Source organism: Cydia pomonella, chromosome 7 (genome assembly GCF_033807575.1).
Source record: "Cydia pomonella isolate Wapato2018A chromosome 7, ilCydPomo1, whole genome shotgun sequence".
NCBI lineage: Eukaryota > Metazoa > Arthropoda > Insecta > Lepidoptera > Tortricidae > Cydia > Cydia pomonella.
In genome coordinates, this window is record NC_084709.1 from 7,842,651 (window position 1) to 7,857,160 (window position 14,510).

Sequence of the window (14,510 nt, forward strand, 5' to 3'; positions counted from 1 at the left end):
TAAGGATTATATGATTGTACTGAGAAGAATCGGACTAAATATACCTACATATTATTTCATCAAACTTACTCTTGTTATTGTTATTACAGGGAGTAGGCGATCGCCGTTGATACTCCATAAAAACTATGTTACAAATTTATGCGAATTTGTTATTCCAAATATAAATAGTTTTCAATGTGCAAGCAAGTCTTAATGCTATCACACTATTTTCTATTGTGACACAATTAGTATTAACTTTAATTTTGCCTAGAAACTTATTTTCTTGCAAGCATCTGTCATGAAAAACATTGTGTTGTGTAAAAACGGGTGATATTCATATAAACTCGAGTTATATAAACTTATTCTTTTATGCATCGAGTCTCTTTAAAACTCTCATAAAATCAGTAACAATTTTGGTGATATCGCCATCAATGTACTATTAACTATCACCTAAAGTTGACCGGGTATTACATGCATCTAAATCAAAACACTTTCAAGGGTTAAATCCATTATTGAATTAAATGGCCGACATAATAATCCGATGTTAATAAAAACTCTAATACTATAACACCACGAAATGATAGTAAGTCACGCGATAGCAACCCCATTTTAAAGCGATTTATTATTATCAAACGAAATGGTTTAACAACTTCAAAGCATTCAAATAATTACGTGTAAATAAATATCAGATGCATAAAATATGCAGGCAGCTTTTATCTGTTGTAGACTGTTCAGTATTACACAGCTAGAAAGACTCCTGTATTTGCCTGTTATCTGGACCTGTCAAGGGCTTTCGACCTGGTATCTTACAATAGGCTATGGCAGAAGATGAAAGAAGAGACTGACATACCTAGTGAAGTCATTTCCATTATTAGGTACTGGTATAGCAGGCAGAAAAACAATGTTAAGTGGGCAGGGGCGCACTCGGAAGTGTATGGGTTGGAGTGCGGGGTGCGGCAGGGTGGGTTAAGCTCGCCCCGACTGTTCAACCTGTACATGAACCGACTCATCGAGGAGCTGAGCAACACCAACCTAGGATGCTCAGTGGATGGAGTTTGCATAAATAACATCAGTTATGCCGATGATATGGTGTTGCTCAGCCCTTCGATTAGTGCGTTGCAGAAAATGTTGCACATCTGTGAGTCATACGCGGAGACCTATGGACTTAAATATAACACAGTAAAGAGCGAATTCATGGTTTTCAAGGCCGGCACTAAAACATATCATGATGTACCACCTGTCAGGTTGTGTGGAGCACCGTTAAAGCAGGTACAGCAATTTAAATATTTAGGGCACTGGGTCACCGATGACCTAAGTGACAACCTTGATATAGAGAGGGAACGTAGGGCGCTGGCTGTACGTTGTAATATGCTGGCCCGGCGGTTCGCGCGTTGTACTGATGCAGTCAAAGTAACCCTTTTCAGGGCGTACTGCCAATCCTTTTACACGTGTAGCCTATGGGTCAGACATACGCAGCGTACATACAGTGCCTTGCGCGTCCAGTATAATGATGCGTGTAGGGTGCTGTTCGGGCTGCCGCGACACTGCAGCGCCTCCGTGATGTTTGCGGAGCGGCAAATTGATGGCTTTTATGCCGTTATCAGGAAGCGGGCCGCCTCGATGATGAAACGTGTGCGCGGCTCCACGAACACCATCCTACAAACGCTGGCCGAGAGGTGGGACTCCCCGATACTTAGGCGATGGATGCAGCTCCATACCACAGCGGGGAAATAATATATATTTTTTTTTGATTAGGCCAATTTATTACTAACATAGTTCTTAAGGATTTACCCATTGTCACTAACATATTTAATTATAATTTTAATTTTAATTTTTATCTTAATTTATATTGTATTTTAATGTATGGAATTTATCTTCTGAATTAAAATTATTGAATTGAATTTTATGGGATCAGCGGGACACGCCAACTTTGTTATATACTACGTCGATTGTAAACAAGCATACGGCCCGCTTGATGGTAAGCAGTCCCCTTCCCCTTAGCCTATGTACGCCTGCAACTCCAGAGGACTCAACTTTTACAACAGTCGGCAATGCTTCTGAAGACAAAATATCAAATATGTCGAATTTTTAATTTACCCTTAGGTATTTCCTAGGCAGGCGATGAGTTTCATCAGCAGACATCGGATTCTAGGGAGCATAATTTAATGACAGGCAGAGAATTACTATATTGATAAATTAAACTATACGAGCGCGGCCTTTTAAGTTCTGTCGTTTGGTAAAACTAAAGACAATATAAGTGTTAATTGGTACTTATTGTTTTTCAAAGTAATCACCGTGATACGTAATACACTTTTTCATTCGATCGTACCAGTTTTCGAAACACTTAAAGTCCGAAGTCAGGGTCTCCAAAAATGGCCGTCTGTATGCCTCAACCGCTTCTTCAGGCGTTCGGTACCGTTGACCACGAAGTCGTTGCTTGATTTTTGGAAAAGTGAAGAAGTCATTGGGGCTTAAGTCTGGACTGTACGGCGGGTGTTCCAGATTTTGGACGTTTTGCTCTATTGTCTGCCTAGCGGTGGGCGAGCTCGCATTATCGTGGTGCAGTACTATACGACGTCTAGGGTTGTTTTTAGGGTTCCGTACCCAAAGGGTAAAACGGGACCCTATTACACCGTGATACAGCACCGAAGTTAAGCAACGTCGGGCGCGGGCGGGGTCAGTACTTGGATGGGTGACCGTTTTTTAAGATAATGGTACGGAACCCTTCCTGTGCGAGTCCGACTCCCACTTGGCCGGTTTTTCGGAACTCACTGATAGCTTCTGGTAAACAAACATTGGTATACCAGTCAGCATTGACCGTTTTACGATCCTCTACCACGGTGGTGGCAACGTGGCCACTTTTCGCTACAAACGTGGCAACCATTTTTTTCGAAGTGCTCCGTGAGCGTATTACTTTGGTCGGTTTTGGCTCATCTTGGAACACCCAAACAGTCGACTGCTGTTTAGAATCCGGACCGTACCACTCCACTGATAATGTCGCAAACGTGTTTAGAGTTTCCTCGGTTGAATTTACGTAGACTTTTGCGACACCATCTAACGCAAGCCATTTTTTGATCTTCACTCAGTAAATGTGATATCCAGCGTGAGATTAATTTTTTCACGCCTAAGTGGTCATGCAAAATATTTTGAACACTGGTCCCTGAAATGCCCAATGAAGCTTCTATCTCACGGTATGTCGCATGGCGATCTTCGACGATCACTTGCCGTACAGCATCAATGTTCTCCTGAGTCACGGCTGTTTTTGGTCGACCTTCACGATGCCTATCACTAAAACTAGAGCAACCACGTTGAAATTCTAAATACCAACGTTCCACAGTGCGGAGGCATGGGTGACGAATCATATGTCACTTAAAATGGAAATTTGTGGCAAGGTAGCCATTACTTTGAAAACACCAATGGTCCAACATACGAGAATGTGAAGTAGTTATGTCGAACATACGAAATTTCCTAAAAAAAAAAACCGAAGGAACATAAAATTGGAACAAAAAAATGTTAACATTTGTATTGTCTGCAGCTTATGGCCTTAAAGGACCACAAATGCCGTTAATCTTTTTCTTGCATTTAACGTTGTTAAATACATTATTAAATAACATGATAATTTATAAAAAATAGCCATGTTGTTCTTATTTTGAGTGATTATTTTGTTTCATAATAATACTTTTAATACAATTACATCTTTAAGAGCAAACTTGAAGCGGCCATTTATCGATATTTTTTAATTTATCGATATGAATAGGAACTCCCCACCTGTCATTAAATTTTGCCAACTAGAATCCGATGTCTGTTCATCAGCAATACTTGCAGTATGTTTAATATATTATACTAAATCGTAAGCTGATACGTAGAACCAAATCCATATGTACAAAAAAATCACATGCTTTTTTAATAGTACCTATTATTGTAATAGATTTGAATAATAAGTACCTACACGTTTGCTAAGAACTTAGAACATCATCGTCATTAAAGCTATTTCCTAGAACCTATGTCTTAATGCATTAACTAAGTAATAATAACTATATACGTAAGCAAACATGTTATTACTGTAGTTAAACATACCTACTTACTTACCTTTAGGAAGGTTAGGACTACCCTATTCATCCAGTGATCTTGAGTTACGAGCAAAGGCCCAAGATCACTAGATGACTGGAAGAAAACTGAATGGCCGTTTGTCGTAAGTATCTAAGTGCCAACCTTGAATTATCTTTCATTCGCGTATGTAAGGCATAACTGATGATTACGGTCTAAAAACAAAGTACGATTAGGTATCTATTTAGCTAAAATTAGAACATTGCTGTTACTACATTTGTACACAAAATAGCTTGCAATGCTTACAAAATTCGTTTGGTTATACCGCGTTAATCTTGCAGTCTAGTGTATACAAATTAATTGCTAGTTTGCGCAATGTACCGGCCGCCGCGCCGTCTGCTGCCGTCTCTAACCTACTTGCCTTATAGTCACAATTCACAGTACCTTCACGGAAAGGATAAGTACAAAACATGAAACACCCCATAAGCCTACTTAAAGTCCCTTAACTTTCCCCGCTCGAACATGTTAAATAAAAGACGTGTTGCTCGACAAGTATTTATTACGCGACTGCTACCCACTTCTTACAAATATATGAATATACCCATATATAACACCTTCACCCTTATTCTAAAACCACCCCTAAAGTGAAGTATAGTGTGCTACCTACGTGAGGCTATGAGGGGGGAAAACATATACAGCTATTAAATTACGTTATTAACATAAGACACACTATAGACTAAAATTACGAGAAAAGTTAATGATGTACAACTAAGTAGGTATACATTTAGAAAAATGATGTTACCTAACTACTTATTATCACCTTCACCCTAAGTTTACAATAATTTTCTTTGTCATTAACGTAACCATTAAGCACCATCATTTATGGACATTGACGCATAGTTCCAAAAAGATTTAAACACTAACAGTCTAATTGGACTTATTGGCGGATATACATGTACTTATTTTGTGCTTATTATTAAACCAAGATTACATCATGTGAAGAACCACATGTTTTCCTGTTAACCCTGCGTTATTAGTTCTGTTCTTACAACTCGTTTATTATTGATTTATTGTACTGATTACATATTACGTATTAATAGGTAGTTAGGTATTTAATTAACTGTATATAATGGGAGAAAGAGAATTGCAAAGTACCAATTAAATAATGTATTTTACTCAATTAAAAGATTTAAAAAAAACTAATTTAGGTATTTAGTTCTAGTATTCGCCTGAAGGGCCATGTTTCATGCAATTAACCTATGACATAATACACAATTTAAAAAAAAACCTTCCTACGAATTATAGTATTTCTTATGACCATCCATATCTTATTGGTGGGAACCGCGTTCTTGTTGGGCGGTTAGCCACCAGTAACTCCGGAGTTGCTTGACCTGCCGCGGGCGGGTTCATTACAATATTTGGCTGTGTCTCACTCGGCGCGACCTGTGCATTACCGGCCGCAGCGTCATCATCATCAACTCCTTCTGGCCCCCCCGCTGGCCCGGTGGAGGGTAAAGGATACGCTAAACTTCGATGTTGTGATGTATCGTGAGGATTATTAATTGGACTGTTCTGCCCAGCTTGATCTATCACTCTCGACCTAATTTGATCTACGTGCCTATGTACCGTTTCCGTTCCAGATTCATCCTTAACCGAATAGTTTGTACCGCCAAGGCATTCTACAATGCGCCCCGGGCACCATTTAGTGTTATTAGTACCGAATTTCCTATACCAAATTAAATCCCCTACTTGAAAACTTCTTTGTACCCCCTTTGCCTGCTTCCTAATGCGGTCCTGATGCTCGTGCGCTCGTGACGCCAGCTCTGGTTTTAAGCAGTCTAATCTGGCTCGAAGTGACCTACCTAGCAAGAGCTTGGCTGGAGGGTAACCCGTGGCGTAATGGGGGGTATTCCGGTAGTTCAACAAGAATCTACTTAACGCCGTATGAATATTAGTCCCTTGTTCCATACTTTTTTTAATTACCTTTTTACATATTTTTACCGCTGACTCACAAGCCCCGTTCGACGCTGGGTGGTAAGGTGCGGTTAAAATATGTTCAACTCCATTACTGGCCAGGAAACCCTGAAATTCAGTACTCGTAAATGGGGGACCGTTGTCCGTCACCAGCTGTTTGGGTAAACCGAAACGCGCCCACATTTCTCTAAACACATCTATTACGTAACTCGCTGACGTACCTGACATTTTAATTGCCTCTATCCATTTTGAATGCGAATCTACTACTATTAAATATTTTGCACCAGCCAATGGACCGAGGAAATCGGCGTGCAACCGTACCCAAGGACGTTCAGGCCACGGCCAGAGGCGCGGTTCGTGGGCCGGCGGCGCGTCCGCCACCGCGGCACATACGACGCACGCGCGGCAAACGCGTTCCACCGCCTCATCAATGCCGGGCCACCACACGTAGCTTCTTGCTAAAGCCTTGGTTTTGACAATACCCATATGTGGCTCATGTAGTTCCCGCAACACTTTTTCTTTACATGCCTCTGGTATAACAACCCGGTGACCCCACATTATACACCCGAGTTCCTCATATAGTTCATTTTTGCGATTTAAAAACGGTTTTAACTCTCTAACCTCCACGACTAATGGCCACCCATCTTTTAAATAGTTCAAAACCCGACTCAGTAATACGTCTCTCGAGGTTTCATTACGTAGCAGCTTATAGTCTAGCAACATCGCGTCCGAGGCAAAATGTAAATACGTCTGTTCAGGAACCTCGTCGCGCTCCTGAACCCCGTTGTCACGATGACCCTGTATCATGCGAGATAAGGCATCCGCGGTATTTTGATCACTACGAACATATTCAATAGTAAAATCATACGCCGATAATAAAATAGCCCACCTTTGTAATCGACTCGCGGCGGCTGTTGGAACACCACAGTTTGGCCCAAAAATCGTAACTAGTGGTTTGTGATCGGTGCGGAGAACAAAATTACGGCCGTACAAATACTGGTGAAATTTTTTTATGGCGAAGACGATGGCCAGCGCCTCTTTATGCACCTGACTATAATGTATTTCCGCTGCCGTCAGCGCGCGCGATGCATACGCCACGGCGCGCTCCACCCCGTCGCTGCCGCGTTGAGCCAGGACCGCTGCAATGCCGTGTCCACTCGCGTCACATGTCACCAGGCATGGCAAGCGCATATCATAGTGTACCAGGGCTTCCACACTGCACAAGGCCTTCTTAACATTAATGAAACTGTCATTCTGCCTGCCACCCCACACCCAATGTTTACCTTTACGAAGCAACTCGTATAGAGGGGCCAGAATGTCACTTAAATGCTTAATAAATTTCCCGTAAAAGTTCACCATGCCCAAAAACGATCTTAATTCGGAAATATTGGTGGGAGGCGACATTTTAATAATGGGTGCTATCTTATCCGTGTCAACCCTAACGCCGTCCTTATTTATAATAAAACCTAAATATTTAACCTCATCAACAAAAAACTCGCATTTGTTTTTTTTTACTTTTAACCCGTTACTTTGCAATATGTGCAAAACCTCCTGTATGTGTTGATTATGCTCTTGTATCGTTTTACTAGCGATCAATATATCGTCTAGAAAGACAACGACATGGGGCATATTTTTGAACAAATTTAACATGATCCTCTGAAATATGCCTGGACTGGAGGATAAACCATAAACGAGACGGTTGTATTGAAACAAACCTCTGTGTGTGTTAACCACCGTATAACTTGCCGTATCATCCAAAAGAATCTGGTTATAGGCCTGTGATAGATCAAGCTTGGAAAAATATTTGTAGCCACTAATATTACTTAACAGATCGTCAATCCTGGGCACGGGATATCTATCTACCATTAGTACCTTGTTTAGCGTAACCTTGTAGTCCGCACACAGTCTGATGGCGCCGTCCGCCTTGTGCGCCACCACCAGCGGTGTCGCCCAGTCCGAGTGGTCGACCGGTGTGATGACGCCCGCCGCCAGCATGGCGTCCAGTTCGGCATCCACGCGCTGACGTAACGCGTAGGGCAAAGGTCGCGCCCGGCAATACACAGGCACCGCCCCCTCGCGCAGCTGCAGCGTGGCCCGCCCGCCGGTGAAGCAACCCAGGGTTCCGTCGAACACATCTTTAAACCTGGAAAGGATGTCATTCATAGTAAGAGACGGGTTCCCATAATCCTTCACCAGCTTATTGACACTTAATACTTTTATTCGCGGAACCTGAATATCTAACTCGGCAAGCCATTGCCGTCCTAATATATTAGTGGTTCCATTATCTATCACATACAAATCTAGCTTCTTAACACAGTCGTTAAATGACACTTCTACTTCGACGAAGCCTAATGGATAAATACGGGAACCATTATAAGCAAATAACCGTATGCGGCACTCTTTTAATTCTAGTTGACTAAAATTTTTTTGATAAGTGTCATTATTTATACACGAAAGGGGAGATCCGGTATCAATTTCCATGATTAATGGCCTATTTTGCACAAGTATCTCCATACATACCGGTGGATATTGACTTAGTCCCATTTGATATATGGGCCATTCGTCGTCGCTGTCCGTGCGCCGGCTAAGGCCCGCACCCGAGCCCTCGCCTCCGTTGTCGCGCCAGCTAGCCTCCTCGGCCGGATCGGGGTGCCCCCGGATGCAGTGATGGCGCGCGAGCGCCGCGCCCGTGCGCGCGCCTCGCCGCCTCCTGCCCGCCGTGCTGCCTCCACGGCCGGTCAATGCCCTCTCGTTGTAGCCGTGGCTTCCAGAGCCACTTCCGTGCTCCTGACTGGTTCCCCAACTCTTAGTCGCTCCCGGTCTTGCCCTAGCTCTGTGCCCCTCCTTTTCAGGACACACACGCCTCAAATGCCCGACACGCGAACACGTGTCACATATGTAATCCTTAAATTTGCACGCGAAGCGCTCATGTCTCGTGTCGCCGCACGCCGTACACTGTTTTTTTCCAATCTGGCTGGCATTGTAGTGCATTCCTATCACCGGAGATTCTACCGCACTAGAATCTTTCTCCGCCGACTCCATTGTAGTCGCTATTAGTACCGCTTTACTGTATTCGAGTTTTTTATCCGCAAATAACCTCTGTCGAATCGCGTCACTGGTAATCCCGCACACGAGTTGGTCCCGTAGGTTCTCTTCTAGCCCGCTACCGAAGTCACAAAACCTCGCCATTTGTTTTAACGTGGCCACGTACTCGGCAATAGACTGGCCATTTTGTTGCCTGCATTGCCGAAACTTGTAACGTTCCGCTAACGCCGATGGTACGGGTTCTAAGTGTTCTTTCACTAAACTCACCACTTTAGCATAAGTTAATGTAGATGGCTTGTCCGGACTACATAAATTCACTATCAATTCATATGCACTTTCACCTACGTTCGCGATCAAGGTTGCTAGTTTCAAATCGTCCGTAACGCCGTTAGCTAAAAAGTACATGTCTAACCTGTCGCAATATAAAGTCCAATTCCCCGTTTTCACATCAAACTCCGAAAATTTACCTTTGCCAGCCATTTTTGTGGATAAAAACACTGTATTGCACTATAATTTTACCATTCGCCGCCGCTGTTAAATAAAAGACGTGTTGCTCGACAAGTATTTATTACGCGACTGCTACCCACTTCTTACAAATATATGAATATACCCATATATAACAGAACATTTTACTCCCTTTGTTTACTCAATCGTGTTTGTTTTGTCTCTAAAACTATCGAAATATGTTACTACCAGTGTGGTACTTGTGTTATGTACCTATGTTCAATCTTTACACACTGACACGCCTCAGAATGAGGGCGTGATGTGACACGACCTAACGCAAGCTGATAACGTGAACGCATTCTAGGACTTAAAGCTCAGAGCTACAAAAATCGTTACAATAATTAGTTCTAGTTTCTTAGTTTAAATGCGATTCCTTGATGATGTAAGTATACTGTCATCGGCTGGATTAACAAGCCGCCGTGGGTGTTAAGTTGTTGTTAAGGTGGCAGACGTGCTTTGACATGCGTTCCACCCATTTGACAGGGGCTGTTGGAACACGTGCATTAGACTAGCATTCCGGGATTTAATTAGGGGTTTAAAAACAAAAAAATCCGAAGAGCGGCTATTACGTTAACATTATGAATTTATGACTTATGACGAAGGTCTTATCAAATCTTGGTTAGTTTTTACGAAATGACTTTTTTACGAATACGGTGGTTGAAAAATATAATTGCGTACCGCGGTGAGTCATGGAATTGCAACATGAGTGCAAATTTACAATAAGTGGCCACCAAACTGCATTCCGAAGAGCCCGCGACCAGTAAGCTTGCGCCCGCGATAACGAAGTAGCATACTTAAAACCGAATCAAGCAACAACACAACTGCTTAAATCAAGTATATTTAGTAATATTTACTACATTTGCATGTAAATTAAAATTAAAGCCTTAAGCTTTCCTACCGCTAGTTTTCCGTAACGACTTTCGAATCATCATCATCAATCGATATTCCCCAAATCCACGCGAGATAGCCACACTAACCTCCTTTACAAGCAGATCAATGAAAGTGAGTGATGAGAATTGTAATTTGAATGCTAATATCAAAGGATTAACAAGCGCCGGTGTAACATGATCTGCAATTTATCTGTATTAAGATCTGAGATGACGACGCGGTGGGCTCGGCATTCAGCACGGATTACGATTAGTGTCTCGTAGGACATGTGTTGTAACCTCGGCATTACGTTTTAAATATAGATCTCACTGTCTCCGAGTTTTCTTTGTGACGATGTGTCGTATGAAGCAGCAATTTAGCGATAAATCTTAACAAACCTGCCCCATGTACTTGCACGGAGATGTTCATTGTTGAAACGTCACAGATTCAAAATTATGCCCCGCGTCGGAACGCTTTCATTAAAAGGTACTATCTGCCATCTAAAACCAGCCCAGATTAAAATAAACTGACAGTCACTAGTCAGCTGTGGTCGGGTGGTCTATTTCATTTAAGAAAAGCACATATCACGATGTAAATAAAAAGCACAAGGATATCTTCCTTTCCAGTATTTAATTTAAGGACGGAAGCCGCATGACTCGACAACAAAAAATCCGATTAATTTTCACCGTTGTTCTGACGCGACCATTATGTTGGATGAATCGCTGCGAGATTCCGAGGCAGACGTGCCGGTAGACAAATATACACGTTAAGTACTACATTGTACGTTGTCACGGCGAAAACTTGTGGCTTAGAAATAAACGTGATCTCACCAGGAAGTATTCACACAATAACACCAGGAAGGGAGGACGAAAATGTTTTCTTGCGGTCACTGAATGCCAACGTACGCGGTGCCTGGATTCAAATTGCAATTCATCGTCATATGACGAGAGAAATCTCAATATTTTCCTAAAACAATGGCAAATAAATTTAATTCGACCAATCAATAGGCGAAAGCAAGGCAAGGGCAGATTGAAAAATTTGCGACCTGACCAATTTGAATTTTTTTTTATACTTTCTTCTCCCGCCATTTTGAATGGTCATTATATATTAAACTGTCATTCTGCAAATTTTCAGTTGACATGTATATTTAGATTTGAGGTTGAACTTAAAAATGGCGGAGGCGTCTCGAAATTTTTTTTTTTTGTTTTTTGCCCATAACGTTGATTAAAGTGTAATATTGATTATTTATTATGCAGTGAACTAACGTGGAAGTGTGCAACTAATGCATAATTAAACTTTGAAACGCTTTAACCATTTTTTTTGTCAACACCCAGCAATCCATCGTGGCTATTAGTAAAGTCCAGCTATCACTTTACTAAAAACAAACTACCCAACAACATCATGCTGTACGAGCACAGCACACTTTTGATATTGGCGAATTATGGAAGCTATTTTTTTTTTAAACAGAACTATATTTAGAAAAAAAAACGGTCGATCTAAATTTACGTGTAGACGACTTCCACGTGTTCTTAAAACAAAAGTGCATTAAGCTCGGCAGAGGCTCCGTAGAGAATTAAAAATTATAGAAAGAATGTTCGTATCCGTCATCATACTTATTTCGCGATAAGTTCAAATTCAAATGTACCTACTGAGATTGCAGTTTGATCAATGATCATAGGTATTCGTGTTTCAAAAATCATCAATATTTCCAAATAATGGAAAATTTCGGAAATACACGAATGTGCGAGCCAAAATCTTGCTAATTAGAGAAAACTCATCAGTCTCATCACGTATCAGAAAACTTCTTATTTAATTTAAAATGGCAGTAGACACCGAACTAGTAAAACGAAAAAAGCAATGAAAGTGCAGTCGCACCTGGAAGTACGCCGCTAGCCGCGTTGGCTCCCTTCCAGCTCCACTGAACTTTGACAAGGAGCCGACAGTGGTGTAACTACAACTACCCACATCCATGTGTCTAGCGCGTAGCGCGCCAGTCTGCTAGGCACGCTTACAGAGCATATCGCCTCAATTTATAAGTAGCACAACCGGATTAAGACCAACCTCGAAATCTCTAGAGCAGTCATGAAATAAATTCAAATTAAATCCATAGAGATCTAAAGAGAAAAAAAGAAAAAAACAAATAAGTCGCATACTTTTTCCTATGCCGTCTTATCCCCATGGTCCCCGAAGCTCAAATTTTAAGACACGCATACCGGGATCCCAGAAATAGTAGGAGTGATATTTGATTACTGTCACTATTGTTTGAACCCCATTTAAGACCTAAAATCTGTTTTTGCAATAACATTATTTAGCACCAAAAAGTTTTCCTCCGTTAATTTTAGTAACTTTGTATTGCCTAGCACTCGTCTTCTAATTATGGATCTACTGATGTCTTTTTTATTGAAATCCGCTATATAGTTTAGGCGCTAGAAGAAAAAATATGATTTAATATTCGGAGTCCTCTCAAGGCGGTTGGGTTAATTTTACTGTAATAAAACAAGCGTAAACAAGTTGCGAAGAGTAAGAGAAATCTACCGATACATCAGTTTAAAAAATCCGTCCAGTATTCAGAACATGATGTTCTGAATCATCAGTACTTAAACCCATAACCCTTCTTTCTGGTTAAGTCGCAGTCGAGTAAAATGTTAATATTGGGGTAGATCACGTACAAATGTATAGTTAATAGTGGAATTCATATTCTGGAAGTGTATAAGCGTTAAACTAAGATTCAGCAAGTATTTTCTACTTATAACAAGATGTATTTTTTCGGCAAAGATATCTAGGACTTTTTTGTGTAGAATTTAATAAGCTTTAATGTTGCCTACACTATATTTTCATAAAGAATGTAGATTTAGAGTAAAACGCAAATTTCTCCTGGACGGTACACATTTTCCAAGATGGCTGCGATTCCTCGAGGTCCCCAAATGTTAAATGGTGTGGACATGAAAAAGGGGACTTTAATTTATATACATACCAACTTTCATGACTGTTCCAGAGATTTCGAAGTTGATCCGATTGTGCTAAAGTATAAGTGTAATCATCGATTATGTGGTTGCCGCTTGCCGCCGACCTTAAGAGGAAATACCAGCTGAGCCCCTTCTCAAATTTGTCAATTTTAGGTAAAAATCTACGGCGCGCTGACGGGGGCGGCTCCTAAAATAAGTACGAGAAGGACAACTGCAGCTTAGGCGAAAAATTCTACGTAAAAATCTCAGAAATCCATTTTCCTCCTCCAAAAATGTAATTTTGGGAACGGAACAGGAAAGAAATTAAGTATCATTTATTTGGCCGTTTCCAGCGATTTTTAGTATAACCTAGTTCTTATAAAAACAAGAATATCACAAAAAGCAAAACGTAACTACACAGGTACTGGAAATATTGAACTTGAGTATTATAAAAATATATTCATCTAATATGTAGGCTAAAATCCAGAGAAGAAAATTTCGAGATCATTTATATGGAAAAATGACCACTAACGTTTTCTCTTAAGGTCACAGTGACTGGTTTTATTATATTTTCATTTCCCCCCGCGGACCCTTGCCATTGCCGAGGTTTTCTCGAGGTAGGTTACAGTATGGGGACTACACTCTTTTCATGAAGAAATGAAACGAGTGCACAGGTTTTTAAAGGGTCGGCTAGGGACATACAGGGTGTTTATTTAGTCACCTGCAATAATTTACAGGCTGTATATACAGATCATATTGAGCAACCTTTACTATGGGACCAAAACCAAACCCGAAATCGGGAGATTTTTTTTTACTCTCCCATAGAAAATGTCACGGTCGGACAGCAAAAATATATGAAACAGCGAATTTTTTTCGTGCTTTCGGGGTTGGTCCCATAGTAAAAGTTGCTCAATATGACCTACATATTCATCCCGTAAATTATTGCAGGTGACTAAATAAACACCCTGTATAATACCTCTGGAGTTGCCCCTGATAGGCTACGGTGACTGCTTACCATCAGCCGGACCGTATGCGGTATGCTTGTTTGCCACCGCCGTGGTATTAAAAAAAAAGAAAAAAAAACTAGGTGAGCGTTCACAAAAAGCGTCGTGAACATAAGGCCTAGACTGTTATTAATAAAATCATTTT

At 41.1% G+C, this 14,510-nt stretch overlaps 4 protein-coding genes across 4 annotated transcripts in view; 2 read left to right on the top strand and 2 right to left on the bottom strand.

Annotated features, from left to right (window-relative positions):
* The window catches only part of LOC133519730 (Golgi-associated PDZ and coiled-coil motif-containing protein-like), a 102,291-nt gene that overhangs the window by 70,297 nt on the left and 17,484 nt on the right, over positions 1–14,510 (bottom strand). The window lies entirely within an intron of this gene.
* Positions 1–14,510, top strand: part of LOC133519731 (uncharacterized) — a 40,229-nt gene that overhangs the window by 11,620 nt on the left and 14,099 nt on the right. The gene's annotated exons all lie outside the window — the stretch shown is intronic.
* LOC133519450 (uncharacterized) lies at positions 726–1,819 on the top strand. Its single transcript, XM_061853455.1, has one exon. The coding sequence runs from the start codon at positions 808–810 to the stop codon at positions 1,711–1,713; it is 906 nt and encodes a 301-aa protein (XP_061709439.1). The 5' UTR covers positions 726–807; the 3' UTR covers positions 1,714–1,819.
* On the bottom strand, positions 8,004–9,639 carry LOC133519729 (uncharacterized). Its single transcript, XM_061853788.1, has 2 exons — positions 8,521–9,639; positions 8,004–8,143 (listed from the first exon to the last, which is right to left on the bottom strand). Exons 1-2 carry the CDS (start codon positions 9,523–9,525, stop codon positions 8,138–8,140), a joined length of 1,011 nt encoding a protein of 336 aa, XP_061709772.1. The 5' UTR covers positions 9,526–9,639; the 3' UTR covers positions 8,004–8,137.